This window comes from Aulostomus chinensis, chromosome 18, assembly GCF_037954235.1.
Source record: "Aulostomus chinensis isolate RoL2024-O1b breed Wild chromosome 18, RoL_Achi_v1.0, whole genome shotgun sequence".
Lineage (NCBI taxonomy): Eukaryota > Metazoa > Chordata > Actinopteri > Syngnathiformes > Aulostomidae > Aulostomus > Aulostomus chinensis.
In genome coordinates, this window is record NC_141337.1 from 23,797,106 (window position 1) to 23,816,717 (window position 19,612).

At 41.5% G+C, this 19,612-nt stretch overlaps 2 protein-coding genes across 3 annotated transcripts in view; both read right to left on the reverse strand.

The window, feature by feature from the left end:
* Nucleotides 1-3,577, reverse strand: part of LOC147245836 (myosin-9-like) — a 36,074-nt gene extending 32,497 nt beyond the window's left edge. For both annotated transcript variants that reach the window (XM_086185172.1, XM_086185171.1), the window contains exon 1: nt 3,334-3,577. The gene's annotated coding sequence lies outside the window, so the exon portion shown is untranslated. The remainder of the gene's footprint in view (nt 1-3,333) is intronic.
* A 9,767-nt stretch (nt 3,578-13,344) lies between these two features.
* On the reverse strand, nt 13,345-19,398 carry txn2 (thioredoxin 2). The gene is made up of 4 exons (XM_086184448.1): nt 19,300-19,398; nt 17,099-17,379; nt 14,328-14,451; nt 13,345-14,214 (listed from the first exon to the last, which is right to left on the reverse strand). The coding sequence occupies exons 2-4, from the start codon at nt 17,377-17,379 to the stop codon at nt 14,098-14,100; spliced, it is 522 nt and encodes a 173-aa protein (XP_086040574.1). The 5' UTR covers nt 19,300-19,398; the 3' UTR covers nt 13,345-14,097.
* Between the last annotated feature and the right edge of the window lie 214 nt (nt 19,399-19,612).

Here is a 19,612-nt window from a genome sequence, read left to right on the forward strand (position 1 = left end):
GTAACAAAGATTAGAAGATGCAGCCTACCAGCAAAATATGGAGACCTTCTTGGAAAAAAAAAATGCATTTACTACACCGAAAACTAGTGAATTCTCATATCGAGAAGCTAAACTGGAATCAGTGACTTTTATGATATCCATGCTTAAAAAAATAAATAAATAAATAAAAAATTACCACCCCTTGGTTTTGTTTTTTTGATCACCAGCACAGGTGAAAATCCTCTTGGTCAGCTAGTCTTCAACTGTAGTGCTTACAACCTGGGTTGGATAAAGAACTGGACCAGAGAACGAATGACAAAACAAGCACACACACACACACACTTAAGATTCCAAAACAATTCCTTAAAAAAAAAAATTTAAAAAACCACACACACACACACACACACACACACACACACACACACACAACCCTGAAACTTCACTGCTACGACAACTTGTGTGAGCCGTGTCCTGCTAATATTGCAAAGTTGGACTCCCATTCCACCTCAACCACACGTGATCTCCCTCAGTCGGAACAACAGTTCTTCCATTAAATCTAAACATCCACAAGGCATATTCACCCAGACTATCATGAAGAAAATCAGACACACACACACACACACACACACTAGGTTAGTGCTCACACTGTAAGAAGCCTGTGTTTAATTTTGTCTCTTCAGTCCTACACAGGAGTCTCCCGGGGGGGGTTTCAGTATGGACATTGCTGACACACAAATGATGGAATGTAATAATCTCAGCAGGGGGCTCGCTCAACTGAAAACGGCAATAAGTGAACCTCCAGAGAGTCAATTGCACAATGCTCTAGCAGAGCTTTATTCGTGACTCAAATAAAACAACAGGATATGACATGCATGTCACCCAATGCGCCCCGTCGAGGCTGAGCAGTTACTTGTGAATCTACCCCAAGCAGCATAGCAAACACAGACAGCTGCTCGATGAAGGACGACCATCAGACACAAGACCTTGATAAGGAGATACAAACAGGGTACATAAGACTACACATACACACGGAAATGGTTGTATTATTAAGCCACTGCAATGTCTATTTCATTTGTCAAACATGTCTGCTTCAAAATCAAAAAGCTGTTCGTGTGGTGAGCTCACGCGGTGGTTTAACAGCATGTTGGCAAGCGTCAGCTATAAATAAGTACATGTTTCTGATTACCACCAACCAGAAAAGGTGCTGCACTCCCTCCTTCTTCATAGGCGACTTTGTACAAATAAAGCAAGTTTGGCTGGTGGACAGCCAAAGTTCTGAGTTCTTCAATACATGGTCCAGATACCAGAGTCTGTTTACTTGCCAAACACAGATGTTCAGTTTAACGGAGCAAGGATGATTTGTTCCGACAAAGCACAATTGTGTTAAAAGGTGCATGATGACTAAGCATTGTTTCGCCTGATGAGAACAACCCACTAGAGACACAACCGATCAGAGAATAGTCAGAGTTTGTAAAAAAAAAACAAAAAAACAAACTCTCACATTGGCCTAAAGTAAATTTGCGCATTTGTTTTATGCTAAACAATAAAAAATTCCTATGGGAAACATCAAATAATGCGGTTCTTCTAAACTGTTCCAAGTCTTTGCTAAGTCATATTCTTCGACTAGTCCCATGCAAGTCAGTTGGAACGAATAAAAATCAACCGTCAGTTCTGTATTTTGTGTGTTTGGCATTTTGAAGATTTTCATTTCATCAGTCTCTTGATCTATATATGTTAATAATTCATTGCTGCATATTTAATATGTAAAGCCTGCAGGGGAAAAAATTTATTCCGCCCGCCTCTAAACACAAATCCCTTTAAAAAAAAAAAAGATTGTAGAAGTTTTAACTGAATTAACTCATTTTGATACTTTAAAAGATCTTAAACCACGGAAAACTTTTTTGCCTGGCAAATGTCTGTCGCAGTCTGCTGCAAGGTAACCACAAGAGGACTCCCAGTATTTTCTGCTGAGAATGTCTGTAAGGAATCATTTAAATGTTTCTAAACTATTGAAGAAAAAAAAAAACTCATTACAAGCATCTTTGTCCAATGGGTTCTCTTGTTTTGTTCGTCAGACGTAGTATGCTAGATCAGGGGTTTTCAGAGACGGTGGGCCTCGCCTGAGATAAAGCGTGAGATGAGTCACCCCCTACCCCTCCTTACATTTCATATATTTATTATGTGATCCCATAGAAATACTAGTTTGGCTAAAAAACTTGATTTATACTGCCGTTTCACATAACGTCTGGGAAAATAAAATACATGAAAACAGTCTGTTCTGAGTCATTTATTAGATTTTGACTCTGAAACAAGGAAATAAAAAGAAAAACCCTGTAAAAAAAAAAAAGACTCAAATATTATTTCTCTTGGCCAAACCACATACACTTGGGTTGTTCTACATGATGACCCTTTGATAGTCTTTCACCTCCACTCACTAATCCTCCCCTGAAACTCTCTGGAGCGCCCCTGGGGAGGCCTGCCTCACACTTGGAAAACCTCTGATCTAAATAGTTTAATCTGCACTGAACTTGAACAAAAGAAACCTATGCTTTGGGGTTGTTGTTTTTTTTGAAGTTACAATTTTACTTTCTTTTCTCTCCCTAACCAATTTTAATCAGTTATATTACGTTCAAGATAAATAAATCACAGTCAAATGTATTCTTTGTGTCGTTGAGGGGCCCTGAAGCACCATCTCGGGCCCCGCTATTCATGCTAAAGTAAAAAAGGAATAAAGAAAGCAAGCTGGGAGTAAAGTGCACGCGGACAAATGACGCGTTTCGGCGAGGGCGCCGCTTTTCCGTCCACCGGCGAAACAGTGACGTCATGCCACCGGTCAGACATATTACTGGCCACACACAGTCTGTTTAACCGCTGCACGCCAAAAAAAAAAAAATGTTCGGCTACAAAACAAGTTGGACACGTCCAGATACCCCCGGTGGGGCAGGCCAGTCTATACTCGAGTTTTCTTCCCCGTCATGTGCTGAAACTCTTCCGCGGCCTTTTTCTGCAACTCATTCAAGCGAATCACTTCCTGCCTCCGCCGTTATGGCTTCTAGCTTGTCGCCAGCTGCCACAACGCTGATGCTGTTTTTTTTTTCCCCCTAACTAACTCACCCCACACGCCCCACACACGCACTTTCGTTAAAGTTTATACAATCATACATGTACGCAATTGCGGTAGAGTTTTAAATGAGTTTAGGAGGTCTCACTCCACCCAGCACCGCCGTGAACTAGCAAGCCGAGCTTCCTGGTTCACTTGCTGGAGTGACGGGAGGATTGAATGAGTTATGGAAGGGGCAGACAGAAGGAGAGAGAGAGCATGGCAGGCTGAAGTGCTCAAACAGGGAATATTACCTGGGTTTGGGGTGCAGGACGCCGTTCAAAGGATGCTAACAACAACCGGGTGGCTCGGTCAGCGTCGCCTTGAGTCAAACTTCTTCTCCAGTCGACAGCAGCAATTTCGCAGGGAGTTCAGCCTAACTACTGTGCTCGTTTCCTCCCTCTCTTTCTCTGCTTCACTCACTCTTTCTTTTTTTCTCTCTCCCCCTCTTCCTTCTGCCCTCCCTCTTCCACTGGCTGCTCACTGGTTCGCTCAACTTCATTCGGTGTGTAGCCAGCCGGAGCCGGGGTGCGGTCCGGGGCGGGGCGGGTCCTGCCCGGTTGTATGCGCCCCTCTGGCCAATGACCGCCGCGTTTTGATAATCCACACACTTTGGACCAATCAGGTTTCGGCCAGGGGCGTTGCGGAGCGGAGGGGTGACCGCCACTGGGCACACTGGGCAGGGCGCAGACAAAAACTGATCTTGAAAGAGTGGAGGGGAGGAGGGGGTAGAGATAAAGCTGTGTTTAATGAGAGAGGTATGTGCATACTTAGGATTTTTATGACCATATAAGTACCAGGTATTCCCAGCATGGCCTGCATCATCCAGGTTCTCCCTCTGTGTCATCAGGGTCTGATTTAACCACTGTCTGCTTCAACAACAAGCCGCAATGGCTCCAGATGTTTGTTGCAGGCAAGTACCATTGTCTCTTTAGGTTGTTGATACACTTTGTTGTGTTACACATAATAGTTTCCACAAAAAAAAGGAGTGAAACTCCTCTGGCCTTGGCACACCTGCCTGTCAGATCATGAGAGGTTTATGATATTTCCCATATGTGCTATGAATAATACAGTTGTTTATGGCTGTGCTGTTTTGTCCTCAAATAGGAAATTTGAGCACACATTAAACTCAGCAGTAGTGTCTGGTTCAAGTCAGGTCCATTTTCAGTTATATAATCCAAAATCACAGTTTTTTTTTTCCTCAGAGGTCTTCCTGTACAACCTACAAATCCACCCACTCCTTCTAAATGCTTGTCATGGTTAAAAATAAAGAATTTCCACCTACTTGGCCCCTGTGTCGGCAAAGGAATCTCACAACTTTATAAGTGTTTTGCTTGTCTGAGCCCCTGAACGCAACAAAAAGTGAATATGGTTGATCAAACTATAACTATACTTCTCAGCTCATTTTGTAGTGCACAGTAATATGAATACATCATGAGCGTTTTGCATTCATTCACATGCACAAGTGCTCCTGTATGATATGTGATTCAATCATTTGAAGAACTAACCATTAAAGAGCGGTGTTGTCAGGCGATTTGTTCTTACAGGTTCCCATCATTCAAACAGGTAAGCCCAGGTGCATGTCCAGTCATGCTAACACTACATGGGAACCGCCGCTGGTGCAGATTTAATTGACGATAGTGAGGGAAACACTTGCTCCCATTACTCATCGCATTAGTTTTTCTTGGCTTGTCAAAAGTACAGAGACACGAATAGAACACCTGTTGATGCAGGCGCAGGTGTAAACGAGAAGACTTTTAGAAAGAGAATTGTTCAACTGGATGAGGACATCGGGAAAAGAAAAATAGGAATGTGAACTGAAGTGAACAAAAAAATAAATGATGGATTCAAAAGTTCTCTGCCTCTGCCAAAGTTTACACAGAAGAACTGAACGGGACAACGTGAGCCTGTTTACCTCGAATAGTCTCCCGGGATCAAGATTGAGTGATCCGAGTCGAGTAGAACCGAGGGCACAGGGCCAAGCTCGTCCCACACCCAGCGGGGAGACATTACAGTTGGAAAATAAGGCTTTTTTACTCTTTCAGTGTAAACGTGTGAAAATAAACTCAGAGCTCTGATCAGCAGGAGATAATCAAGTTTACCCAGATGACTTCATGGCACATAATGAAAAAGTGTAAAGAGGGAAAAGATCCAGCACTTTCTGTTTTGATGCCAGATGCTGTTGCGACCTGACTAACGTGTCTCAACACCACCATCATAAACACTGTGCAGCTCTGGATTATTCAAAGTAGCCACATTATAAAGTGACGCTGTCTCAAGCGTGACGCTCACTCATCGGAAAATCACATTTTCTGAACAATGTGTGATTTATGTTTGCTATTTGCCATTACGGAGAGGAATGTGTCTGTGTGTTTTCATATACTCTCAGCAGCTGGGCATCACATGTAAGCAGAGCACAAAACTGAACATTTCGCATGTCTGCTGGAAAATCAATAAATCTCACACTCTGGCTCACTGGGATGGATGGGAAATATCCGAAATGTCAGCAGATGGGTCAAAGGTCACTCCATTCTACTACTTGAGCAGAACCAGATTGTGAGGGAGGCAAAGACTGGAGAATGAGGGGGAGTAAAACAAACAGGGACTTTTTACATTAAAAAAAACAAAACAATTGAAAGAACAACTTTGAATTTTTAAGCCACTTTGAAGATGGAAAATGAGCAGTCTAACTGCAAACCTCCACCGAGTGCATAAAAACGCCACAAACCTAGATTTCAGCATGATTTAACCAAAGGAACCAGGCTGCAATAGTCCCCCACTTTTTGTGCCTTTCACGTTATTATTTACATCCCCTAGCAGCTAAGCTTGCACGTTACTGCAAAAACAGTATTGCACTTAGTTTTTTTCTGTTAAGTCATGCCAGCTTTTTGGGAATGAACTCATCTGCCCAGAACCAGACAAGAGGATGGAGCCCTCTTCTCCTCAGTGCTGCGTTAGGGAACTGAGCCTCACAGAGACCTGCTGACCACTAGTTAGCTTAGCATAATGAATGGTAGTAGATAGTAAGCGCTAGCATACCCTTTTCAAAAGTCCTCAAATAGGTCTGGTTCAGGATCTTAGTTTGTCCAGAGGTAATCCTCCTTGTCCTCTTTTACAAAGGTGACCATGATTTTGTTTTGTCAGTCCAAGTTCCAGCGGGGCGTTTGATGTGCTGTGTCAAATAAGTGCATCAAGTCAGGAAAGTAGTTCCAGCTATGTGTCTGGTACTAAGATTACAATACTATAGTAATGGTACATCATTTTAAATGGATTCCCAATAAAGGTTTTGTAAAAGCTTAGTTACACTAATGCAGGCACAGGCTGCTACAGAGCACAGTGTATTTGAAGAGGTGTGCTAACCTGCCATTCCACTATTGTTCATTGTACTAATCTAACGAGTGGTCAGTCAGATTCTCCAGGCGTCAGCTTCCGAACGCACACACAGAGGAGAGAAGGGTATCTCTCGTCTGGTCTGGTTCTTGGAAGAATCATGAATAAACGGATTTCCCAAAAGGTTTTGTGGTTCTTTCAGGTCAAGGCTCATTTTTAAGTATGCAGGTTGTGTTTGTTTGAGTGTTTGGATTCAGTTATACTCAGGCAAATTCCTTGGATTGTGAAAAATGCTACCTGGCAATCAAATATTTGAGAAGACTTCAAATATCAAATATCCAATATATAATGATAATATCAATGGGGAAAAATCCTTTTTGAAAATTCCTGGATCTAGATTTGGATCAATCTCCAAATTCAGTGTGTTCTTCGGCGGGCCGAGATGCATTCTTGCTAAAACTTTAGTGAAAATCTTTCCATAACCTTTCAAGTAAGTCAGGTAACAGACACCAAACAAGAGATTCCATAAAAAGTTGAAATGAAAATGAAAAATGTGGGGTTAGAATTGTATAACCCTTCATTGTGTTTACACATGTTGTACTTTGATGCCAATATGGTAATAAAAACAAACAGACCTGGGCACTGAAAGAAATGCAAGATTGAAATGAAGGCATGAATGACCAAATATGGACACATCTGACCTCACTATCTCCCTCCTCCTCCTCTTCCTCCTCCTCCTCGCCCAACCTCCCGCTCTCCTTCCCACTGTGACCTACTCTCTCTTCGGTTGGTTGTAATAGCGGCAGGGTGTGTCTGTAATTCAGGGTGTGTGAAGCTATTATATCATGCGCTTAGAAAGAAAGGGACCTATTCAGTGTCAGCATGTTAAAAGGGGAGCAAACCACTCTCACCATGTAATTACTTCATGTGTGTGGGCATTCATGCTTGACTGTCTTAGTGGGAGTCTGAGACCTCATGCATGAGAGCACTTGCCAGTTTATTAGGGACACCATGATAGAGCTAATACAGCGAACTACGACAGCTGCTAAATCCCCCCGATAGGATTAGAATACTCTTTTTTTTTTTTTTTTAATTGAATAGAACTGTTTACAAGTGTTTTGGGTTCGTTCTGGAGGCTGTAACTTCTGCTGCTGTTCTTTTGCATTGGCTTGTACTGAAATGTGTTCCTAATATTTGTTCATCTTAATTGAGACGATCAGAACGATCTGAAACAGACCGAAATCAACTGAGATTGCGTACTTCCACCTACCATGCTTCCCCAGGTGGGGACGTGGGTACAGCATATGAACAAAGTACGCACACACACAACACAATCTGTACCATCTCCGGGAGCTTCAAGCAAGACTTTTTACCTTTCAAGTTTCGTGTGCCTTGTGCCTTGAACCCACAAAGTGCTCTTCACCTACTGTATGATTTCTTTGTGACTCCAAAAGCAGCTATGTATATTTAGCATGAAACTTATGGCAATTGACGGCCGGCAACAGCAGAACCTCTTGAAATGTCCGTTCACAAACTCTCAAGTGCATCGTCCATTCAGCTGTTGCTCTACAAACACTTCAGTATGAGCAATAAAAAACAAACAAAACACTTCCGCATTACCTTGAGGATACATGAGTGGGGTTTTTTTCTCGACGGAATATGCAGGAATTATAGTTTGTTTCTGTAGTGGACTTAAGAGTCTGTAAAATGACATTTTTATGGCAGTTTTGCTGTTGTTTGCTCCCAGGGGCCATTAGTTTAGATGCCAAAATTAGCATAGCTGACTCTTTCTACATTCTGGAGTCAAAACAAAGGGGATGCAGGAGGAAAAAACATCTTTGTGATCTCAACATGCCTATTTGTGAGTCTTGAACAGGGAAAATTCTCTTTTCAGCTGCAGTGTCACTTTAATACTCAAATTAGAATACATTAAATCAAAGAATTTAATCAAAACATGCTAAAGAATTTTCAGAGATGTCAAGCATTATTGTTGAAAATAGGTTAAATGTGTCACAGATCCAGAAAAAGATCAAGGTCATTTTTGAAAGATGAAATGCTCTTCTTTCAAACATATCACATGGACTCAGGATATGATCATGTTCAACGATGACATGTCCAGAAAAATACAGCCAATAGCTCTATTCTGCCAATGGCTTAAAGGAGTCTTTACGTTCTAGAATTTTATCCGGCTCGCCTCTGATAAAATGACATATCTTGTATCTACACCACAATGAATCCAAATTTGTCCATTAGCTTTTTCTGTGCATGCTAGGGATTACATGACCTTCTTGGTGGAGGTAATAAGATCTCAGCATCTACTCCTGATGGAGGTGGGATGTCTTACCAGGCTGTCAGCTTGATCCTGATGTACCTGCTAAATTGGCATGTGAGCATCGATATTGTCTACTGTTTAGAGATCTGAGTCCAATCTGATGGAGAATTTGTAATTCGTTGCTCTTTTCTGATCCGGATCTTCAGCTTTGCCCTTTAACATGACATACAATGAGAGAACATTCAACACACTCATGTGTGAATGTAAGCTATGTGTAAACATGGTTCATTCTGACAACTAAGATCATTCCCCCGCTCGTGTACTTACCCCCACCAAGACGATGGGATTTACACAAACTGACATGCCACAGCAAAGCAGTGTATTTTTGTGACCCTTAAAGCTCAGAGCCACAAAGGATAATCAAGAGCAGGTTTGAATCGTGCGACAATGAGTGGATGAGAGAGCAACTAGATGTTTACTCTGCCTTGTTTCTAGCAGCACCTCCATCTTCTTCCTTTCCTCAGTAATCAGTACACAGGAAGGAGTGATAACATACATGTTGACTCACAAAACTCAGGAATGTCGAGCAAAGGGAGCGGACGCAAAGCTTTCCATTTTGTCGAGATGCCCTGCTCGTTCATCTTTTAGGGCTTGGACAACATGGCTAATGCATGCTAAGTAATTACGGTATTGTAGGCTTTGTGTGTGTGTGTGTGTGTGTGTGTGTGCACGCTGCATGGGAAAAGTTAGACTGATATAAACAGCAACAGTGACTGCTTTGTCTGTCTGGTGGGTATTTTGTCTGGAACAAAATGGAGACCTAACAAGGTGGAGGGCAGCATGTGTTTAAAATAAAAATAAAGCTATGTATTTACTATAAACAGAGAATGCTCTAAGGCCCTGCTAGAACTGGTTGTTGTAGAGCTCTCACACGTAATGTCAACACAAATCCATGCGCACACACACAGAATAGGCTTTCGGCGTAGTGATTGCAAATCGTATTTCTATCAAAAACACATTAACAGTTTCAGGCTCTGAGAGAGGCAGGCTGACTGGAAGAGAGTCACTCGAAGAATTCTGCAACTCTGCCTCTCAGCCGTTTGTTCAGCAGCCGCTGGCTTCCCCTGCTTGACTTTTTTGCCTTATATGGTCACAAGAGTGGTTGAGTAACAGAGAGAGAGAGAGAGAGACAAGCCGAGAGTGAGGATGGAGGTGTGGTCTATTGTTTTTGGCGGAAGAGGTGTAGGATTACGTGCTGCTCTTGAACCTTTTGAGCCTGTCGTCATTTCTTTGCTGTGTCTAAGTGCAGACACAAAGGATGGAGTTTGTGTGTGTGTGTGTGTGCGTGCGTGCGTGTGTGTGTACATGTAGGGGCCAGCTCGGTTCATTTGTGTGAATCCTCAGGCTAGTCACTAATAGATGCAGTTAGCGGTTAAAAAAACATTAACAAAGGTGCTGTGGTGCAGCCCCAGACATCTCAAAACTATGCAGGAATGTCTTCCATCCAACAATCGTGTCCACACCACTAGCTGGTCCAGCCCTCTTGCTTCAATCACACCTGATTGTGTAATGCTGATGGAATTCCCCCCCTATTCAATGAAGCCCACTGGGTTCCTGCCTCTGGTTGCTACCGAGCAGCTCAGCATGAATTCATCCTGGAGCCTCATTTGCAGTGATCTAATCCGAGTCACTAAATGTGTAGATGGAACAAGTCAAATGATGAGCACATAATAAGCAGTCTAGTGGCCCTTGCCATCATGCTGTCAGCTGTGGGCGCTGTAATAACACGCAGGGATAAGAAGGCAAGCCAGAATGTTTTTCAGTTAAGCTGGGATGACGAAACGATGACTGGAGGGACTATCGGCTGCAGGTGCTCTCCTCGCTCCCCACCTCTGGCCCCGTTTGACCTCATTTACTCCACTCGGTGTTTCTAGAGGGCAATGACACAGAAACACCTTAATCCTTTAACACACGTACACACACACACACACACACACACACACACACACACACACACACACACACATACACACACACCTAATATAGGTCTTACAAAGAGTGTGTGTAGCCCTCCAAACAAGTAGAAGGAAGCAAACAATTTTATTATCCTATATGGAGCTTTGGAATGGCCTGAGAGAGGGTTTTTTTTTTTAATGTGAGCATTTAGTGGAAAAAAATTAATGCCATGAAATAAAACTTCCCACAATTCAGTTAATGAAGCCAAAATATATAACTTGTTCAAAAATATGACATTAGTAACCTGTGGAAAAAAATAGATCTTGTGGCCTTAACATATGTTAAGGAAAAAAAAAAACTCTACCAGAAAACAACAACAAACAAACTTTCCCTATGGCCATCCAAGGTCTCCCTATTTAAGCCATCTTTATTTTGATTAATTAATATCTTAAATATTTGTTCTGTATACTGTGGTCTTTTTCGTCTCTGTAAGTTTTTGTGAGTTATTTTGCTTATCACGCTCTATGTCTTGCACAGGCGGGAATTTCTCGAGATGCCAGGTCATAGACAGGGGGCACTGGTTACCCTTGATACCTGATGTGTGAACCCAACCCCGAATTTGTCTCTGTGGGGATTCCTCCCCCATAAACTCCCTGCCTTCCTGCTCCCTCTGCTGCATGAGGAGTGGGCGTGGCTCCGGTAGCTGCACACCTGAGAGGAATCACTTCATCACCCACCTACAAAACCGGCTCGTGGAGGTTTCACCCTTGCCAGTGGATTCCACATCTTCTGTGGTTTGTTGGCCCTCTAAGGAGCTTCTCACAAATTACGCTCAGCAAGCTTGATCTCCTTCTTGGAGTATTCTGGCCTAGGCCATTGAAGTATTTATGTTGCTGTTGCCCACGTGTTCATCGGCTCTCTGCTTTTCTTCTCTCTTCGCAGTGCCTCCACGAGCCCACACCACGCCGGCCCTCCTCACAACCGTTCACCTTACAGTTTCCACCATGTTTAATAAATCCTTTTCTATTGCACCTTCAACCCGCCTCCGATTTAAGCTTTTGGGTCCTCCACTACAACCCCCGGTTTCATACCGTCACAGTCTCACTATTAAGCATAGAATTATTCTCAAATTGATGAGGCCCAGCATTGCCAGCCCGGGCAGTTTTCCACCCTTGTGGGGTACTTTTGATCACATTTGTTAAAAACCAAAAAAACAGGGTTGCGAGGGCTATTTATGTACATTTGAATGTTAAATCACACATAGGCCTTATCTTTGATGAGTTGGTTTTCTTGCAACCCTGAGTATCCCAGGACTCCTGAGGTTGCCTGTAACACAAAGCGTAACAATGCTGGGTCACATGTTGCCAGGTTGTGCATACAGTTTCTGGAAATTGAGTATCCCTAGTCTCCTACTGAGCACCTCTGGAATGTTCCGGACCGTTGTGGTATGTCAGTGTGTTCCAGAGAGTATCCTTCAACTCTGCACAGCAGTGCGATGATGTTCCAAAAGCCTCAATTGATAATCTCGTTCATTCTATAGGAAGGAGATACACTGAATTATGGAAATGGTGGTTATTAAAATGGACCCCCGCATCTTCCATAAACAGTAATGACGGCCCCCTGTAGACACCGTTTGGAAGTGTCTAGTTTGATGCTTACTGTTGACTTCTTGTTCCTACATTATTTAATATGCACATTGTGTTAGCAAAGGTAATGTGAACAAGCTAACAGTAGCAAAAATCTAAAATTCTGCAGTAAAGGGGCCTTAGGCAGGGACGGGAGTCAGTTGCAGAGTAACTTGCAGTACTTCACTTCACAATACTTTGCTCATGATAGTATCATGATACAGTAATGCTTCAAATACTCTTTATTTCAAAAAAATACTTCCCAATAGCCATGTAACTAAAGAATACACCTAGAAAAGCAGGAAGTGAGTATTTACTGTGGCGAAAACAACACCAATCAACATCTTAGCTTAGAACAATGAACTTCACATGGTAAAACAAAATGGCAACTGGTTAAATCAGATCAGCTGCTGTAATAAAAAACTGATAGGCAGTGCCAGTGTATCTTTATTGTATCAGAAGAGGAGAGTCCCACCCCTCTTCCTGAAATACCTAACAAAGCTTAGCCTGCTCAAGGTTGCAACAACATGTGGCCTGGTGAGACGCTTGCAGGTGAAAAAGAAATTGAAAGTTCTAATGAGACGGTTGCCTGAGTGCTGGAAGCTCAAGTTCCATCTTTACTGGGGATCATGGTGATATGGATAAGGATGTTTGATAGAAAAGAAGATATTACAGAAGGGCACTTGTTTTAGAGGCAAGGTTATTTAAGGAGGAGCAGTAAGTGGAGGGTGGTGTGTGTGTGTGTGTGTGGGTGGTTGAATCACACTGATGAGACGGTTGTAAAGTATAAACGCCCACACAGGCTCAGGCAGAAGTTGGAGGGACTCTGACATTAGATAAAATAATGATATAAATAAATCTTACACTTGGACAACCTCCAGTGCATTTCTTTGGTGTTTTCCAGTCTGATTAAAAACTCATAAAACTCATTATACTCCCCTTAAACTTGTCACCAAATGTTCAACGCCTCATTTTCTGTATCAAATGAAGAATAGTACACCACTTCAGTTTTTCAACAGTGTCATTTGGGACAGTAGAGCTCAGAGTCTGGGATCTTTTCCCACATATCGCACGTACAATACTTCTCTTGACTCATTTATTACATCACATGGTCATGTTCCTGTACAGAGAGTTCATTTCAGTAATAAACTAAATCAAACTGTATATGATGCAAGTTTCACAGTCAGGACTCACAGGCACACACAGAAACACATACACACACCTTTCTCACAGTATTAGGCATAATGGTGTAAAATGACCATGTGTGGCTTTGCGATGTTAAGAGAAATGCCACCCTCCTGTGGACTAAAGCAGGAACTACAGGTTACACTGTCACAAACCACATTCATAGTCAGATTTTAAAGTTCAATCCTCTTTGAGTCAAAAACTATAATGTCCATCCCTCATGTTATACAGTATAAGAGCAGTATTGCGGTGTATTTTCAATGTATAGACTTTTTTACAGCAAACTGTCCCACAGCAGCTCCAGGTAATGAGCAGAGCTGTGCAACCATGACATTGTTAGAGAGAAATGTTGCGAAGGAACACAACATGACATAAAATGGTCAATTGAGGTGTACACCCGTTACTAGACAGAGGAGACAGACAGACAAACAGATGGAGAGAGAGAGAGCGAAGCAGTAATGCACAGCGGAGGCAGTGTGTCTACGGATGGGTGTGACTATCGTAGAGGTTGCCTGCTGGACTTGTGGCAGGGTTTGTGTGTTTCATGGCTGGAACTAAACAGGCTCAAAATGGCAGCTAACGTCTGCCGAACACGCCAGAATCACCCTGATGATGGCGGCGGCGATGTGGTAGGGTTGGGGAGAGTTGGTTTATTGTCCAATTATCTTGCTGACAAATGAGTCCAGCTCATCGTCGTCTTTGATCCCCACAAAATGGTCAACAACGTTGCCCCCTCGCATGGCAATTACTGTGGGTACAGCAGACACCTGGAGGGAGACAGGGGTCAAAGTTGGATTTTTGTGTAAATGCACAAGGGACAAAGCCAGCTAGTAACTTAACCTTAACACAACAAATGTTCCATGCAAACTGCAAATCTCACCCCGTATTCGATAGCCAGGTCTGTGTGATCATCAATGTCAACCTTCGCCATGGCAACACGGCCTTTCTGTTTGGCAATAGCCTTCTCCAGCCTTGGACCAAGGATCTTACAAGGACCGCACCACCTGGAAAGAAGAAACACAAACAGAAAGACCCAGTGTGAATGTGTTCAAAAAAGAAGACAGCCGATGACCCAGTCATCAGGAGTGCACGTTTGAGGACTCTAAAAGGAAGAGGCCAGGGAACCCTAACTGCCTTTCCACAAAGTTGGGAGACAAAAAGAGTATGAAATGAGCTCAACAAACACTTGATCCCACAGCTTCTATAAGACAAGTCAACAGAATCCTGAAACTTTGTGTTTCAACCTAAGAAAGTTCCTTCAACCCACAAAAGACACAAACTGAACGATTTTACTCAGGAGTCTACACCGACCAGCATGAATGACATTTCCCTTTGAAATCATTGGGTTCTGAACTATAAATGTTCTACATTGTCATAGTGTATTATATCGAGTGAATAGCGATTACCATGAATGATCCATAACATATACATACATACACACACACATATATACATGTATGTATATATATGTATATATATATATATATATATATATATATATATATATATGGATATATATACATACATATACATACATATACATATGTATGTATATATATGTATATAAATACATACATATATATATACATATACATATGTATATATACACACATATATATATACATATACATATGTATATATACACACATATATACACATACATATATCCATATATATACACACATATATGTGTATGTATACACACACATATACACATACATACATACATATACACACATATACACGCACATACATATATACACACACATACATATTTATGCTACTTAAAACAATAGTGTAAAAACTACAACACTGACAAGAGGAAACATCTAAACAACTGGTAAATGGACTCAATTTTATAGAGCGCTTTTCTACCTTAGCAGCACTCAAAGCTCTTTACAGTGTCGTCTCATTCACCCATTCACACACACACACACACACACACACACACACACACACACACACACACACACACACACACACACACACACACTGATGGTGGAGGCTGCCATGCAAGGCACCAACCTACTCATCAGGAGCAATTATGGGTTCAGTATCTTGCTCAAGGACACTTGGACATGGTCAGCGGGGTCAGGGATCGAACCAGCGACCCTTTGGTTGCTGGACAGCCACTCTACCCCTGAGCCATGCCGCCCACAACAACAAAGCAAAATTTCAATAATATGAAAAAATAACAAGTATTAATGTAATAATTCAAATAAAATAACATTCAACTGTCTCTGCATTGAAACAAACAAAACAAATAACAAAAAACTATTAAAGAGAGACCGACTGATTGGTGAACTGAAAAAACAAAAAATACAAAAACATGAACCGGGCAATGAGACAATTTAAAAAAAAAAAAATTAATTACATTTTGTTCACTCTCCGAAATAAGAGGCACCTCAAATTTAATCAAATAGTTAAATTAACAAAACAACAAGAAGCCACCTACATATTACACCATCTGCGTCATCATGCAGCTACATACTACAACATAAAGACTGGTTCTGTATAATCACTCAACGACGGAGACAACAATCCAGTGGCTCTCTACCAGTAGCTGTTGCTGAATCTTGCATGACTTGAAATTGGAATCCCCCTTGTCAACGTTTATTTTTAACAGCAAGACACACACAGCATGTGACACAACAAGGTCTTGTGAAGGTCAGTGCTGGAATTCCTAAATCATATCAAAATACAAGGGTTCCAGCAGGTAGCTCCCTTCAGCACCTGGATTAATCTACTCCATCACAGCGGCACCAAACCATAAACAATATTAAAAGAAACCCAACGTAACAGTAAATGAACCGCAAGTGAGGTAACGATAAGAAAAGCCCATTCGACTGGAGAACCATTTAATCCTGGGTTTAACACTCACCTTCTGAACACCTAATCTGATCCTGTACAGGGTCCTTTTCCTACCAAGATGAATTAGGAACTGTCACCTAATCCTGTGTGAGCTAATTGATCCAAATACAGAATACATGTTTAATTTATGAGTCAAAGGTCAGTTTGGGGGAATCACATGTCAATTTGATTGGAGAAAGCAACAACAACAACAACAACAACAAAAATAAATAAAAATCTGCGACCTAAATCTTTGCCAGTCACAGGCTCCCTGCAGAGAAAGTCTGTATACGTTTCAAGAATCGGTTATGTAATTTACAGGATCATTTCTCAACCTTTAGATGCAAGAACAGCGGTGATCTTTATCTCGTTACTGTGTGAAAAATAAACACAAGTCCTTTTCCTTCTCTAATGAGCAGTTATCTCTACTTTGAACTACATGCACTGTGATAATAACCCCAATAATTACAGAAAAACCTGACATGCAAAGAAATGTAGGATAACAAATCAGGCTTAAGAGCATCAGGGAAAACTTTACTGACGTGTCTCAGTGTCTGCTTGCAATTCACTTACAAAAAAAGTCTTTTAAAATCAAGCGTAAATATGGACATATTCTCAATATTTATAACTTTTCTCACACCCATCTCACGCGTTAACATGTTTTGGGAAGCACACAGGACTCTTCAGTGTGAAACGTGCTGCATAAATAACATTTTAGGACTTTTTAATCCTCCCTTTATGTCCCAGCAACACAAACTGCAGTTGATCACTTTCACTTATCGCCCACCTCTGGATACTCACTGTGCATGGAAGTCAATTAGCACTGGCAGCTCACTATTGATGACCCTTTCTGTGAAATCCTCATGGTCCTGAACACTGAAGGAGACTCCCCGGCGGGAGATGTGAGGTAGGGTGCGAGGATGAGTGCGTGAGGGAGACAGGAAGGAGAGACGGGGTGTGGCGGCAGACTGCAGGGAGGTGGAAAAAGATGAGGAGACAATGGTGGCGGAGGATGATGGGAGGCAGCGGATGTCTTTTGCAGAGAACCTCCAAATTCTACGTATAAGCAGCCTGTGAGCCATCTGTGCCATAGAAAAGACAGAAGAACAGAGCACGACGAATTAATTTGTTGTCATTTCTGGATTTTTTTTATTTTTTGAGTGAAACATTAAGGGTCAGCACATGACCCCTATATGTAGGGGTGGGTGTGTATGTTCCGTGTGGTCAATGTGTTCAGTTGAAACACGTCAAAAGGTTAAAAAACATTCTTCCATAACTGTGACGTTATGGTTCCCCTCCCACCCCCGCAAACCTGTCAACTAATTCTAAACGTCTTATCTGATTTACAGTAGAGCACAAGACGTTAAGATCTTAAATCTACTCAAAAAGCGACTGGTAGTTACAGAACTCTGCCGTTCACCAAATCTTGGCATTGCATTTAAGTGACAGACAAAAGAATTATTATTGCCTAGTTCTGTCATTGATTCATGCAGCGCTTATTTTAAATATTAATTCAGTGTAAGAAATGCAACAAAATTAAAATCCTTATCACAACTGCTTGGAAACATGAATTGATTAGCTGATCTGATTTTTTTTTCATTTACATTTCAAACAATGTTGATCGAGAAATAATCATTTATTAAATTAAAAAAAAAAAAAGAAGCCAAAATGTCAAATGTTTTCTGGTTTCAGACTCTCAAATGTAAGGATGTGCTGCTTTTTGTTAAAAATGTAGTGTGTTTTGGTTGTGGTTGGACAACATAATCAGGGATGCACAATAGTGCAATTATTTTGGTCCACATCCAATACTGATATGATATGAATCCATGTTGATATAACTTGTATACAACAAGTTTATATGATATTCACATTTTCCAGATGTAAACATTATTAATTTTAACAAAAGTAATGGTTTCTTTATTGACAAAACACTTGGAAAGGCCCACAAATCATGCATTTATTGTTGTTTCCTCACCAAAGATATAAAAGAACTAAGCAGAATATGAGACCGTAGCGTTAAACACTGCCAGTACCACTGATGTGCAGAAGCTATCGTGCAGGGAGCTGGCTGACATTCAAAGGTCTTGTTCTGTCCAACCAACCACCTACAGTACAATCAGTCTCCAGCTTGGCATCACAACTTTTTAAATGACTGAAACAGGAAGTTAACAAGCAAAAATAAATATATAACATTCAATCATTTAAAAATAGGAAGAAGCAACACAGCTTTTACACATTTTACAACCAGATTTTACACGTTAATCAAAAAAAAATGTTGGTGTTTTTGTCTTATTTTGGTACACTGAATTAAAAGAAAAATCATCTGACAAATCCAAATATGCTGTTACCGAAATGACAAATATCTAAACTGGTAATCCATCAAAATGATAATCGATCCCTAATTTCAAAAACCAATAAACTCAGTCAGGAGCCCCTTAAATATTTGATCAGCAATATCATTCGTTAAACCCATTTTTTTTCCAAATTGCACTCTCAATTATTCACTTTTAGATTCAATAAATGGTTGCTGATGAGATTTCATCAACAATGTTTGCGAACACGCAGCAATATCTAGTAGCCAGTTCAGCTTGTAAACAGGAGTCTGGAGTCTCGAGAACAGATGAGAAGTTGACACTGTTTAAGGAACACACACACACACACACACACGCGCGCACACGCACACACACACACACACACACACACACACACACACACACACACACACACACACACGCGCGCGCATCTCCTCCCTATTAGCCTGATATTTCCTCGACAGAACGGACTGCGCTAGCTGCGTATCTACCGGCGGCTCGCCTCCTCCATTAACCTACGTTACGTATGACTTTGCCCTCTTCGTCCTCCTCCTGCAAACCTGAAGTTACCAGCCTCAGCTTCCTCCGGCTACGAAGCAAACAAATACTCAAACCAAGGACTACAGTCCACAAGAGAGGGCACAAAAATTACTAAAACATTTCTAAAAATACCAATATTCCCGTGTTTACCTTGCTGCTTAGCTATCGTTGTACTTGAACTCGCCGAGCGGACGAAACACTTCCGCTGTGGTGCTACGCAAGAGCCACAAAGCAGCGTTTATGGTCTTTCATGGCTGCAGTATAGCGAGTAGCGCCTTCTGTAGGTCAAGATGGGAAGTACAGGCACGTTATGCTGAGGGAAATGAATTTGAATAATTCCATCCATGCATCTGGGGTTCACCCTGGACGGGACAATTTAAAAAAATTATCCCTGAAAACATTTCAGACATTTAAGACCACACTTTGACTTTTCCCCCTTTTTTCATGAACATTTCAACAAATC

Bases quoted from the DNA above. Each gene is read 5' to 3' on its own strand.
- txn2 (XM_086184448.1), bottom strand. From the start codon at position 17,379: ATGGCTCACAGGCTGCTTATACGTAGAATTTGGAGGTTCTCTGCAAAA. The intron at 14,452-17,098 runs GTGAGTATCCAG...TCTTCTTTCCAG, and splicing joins CTAATTGACTTCCATGCACA to GTGGTGCGGTCCTTGTAAGA. The intron at 14,215-14,327 runs GTGAGATTTGCA...GTCTCCCTCCAG, and splicing joins ACCTGGCTATCGAATACGGG to GTGTCTGCTGTACCCACAGT.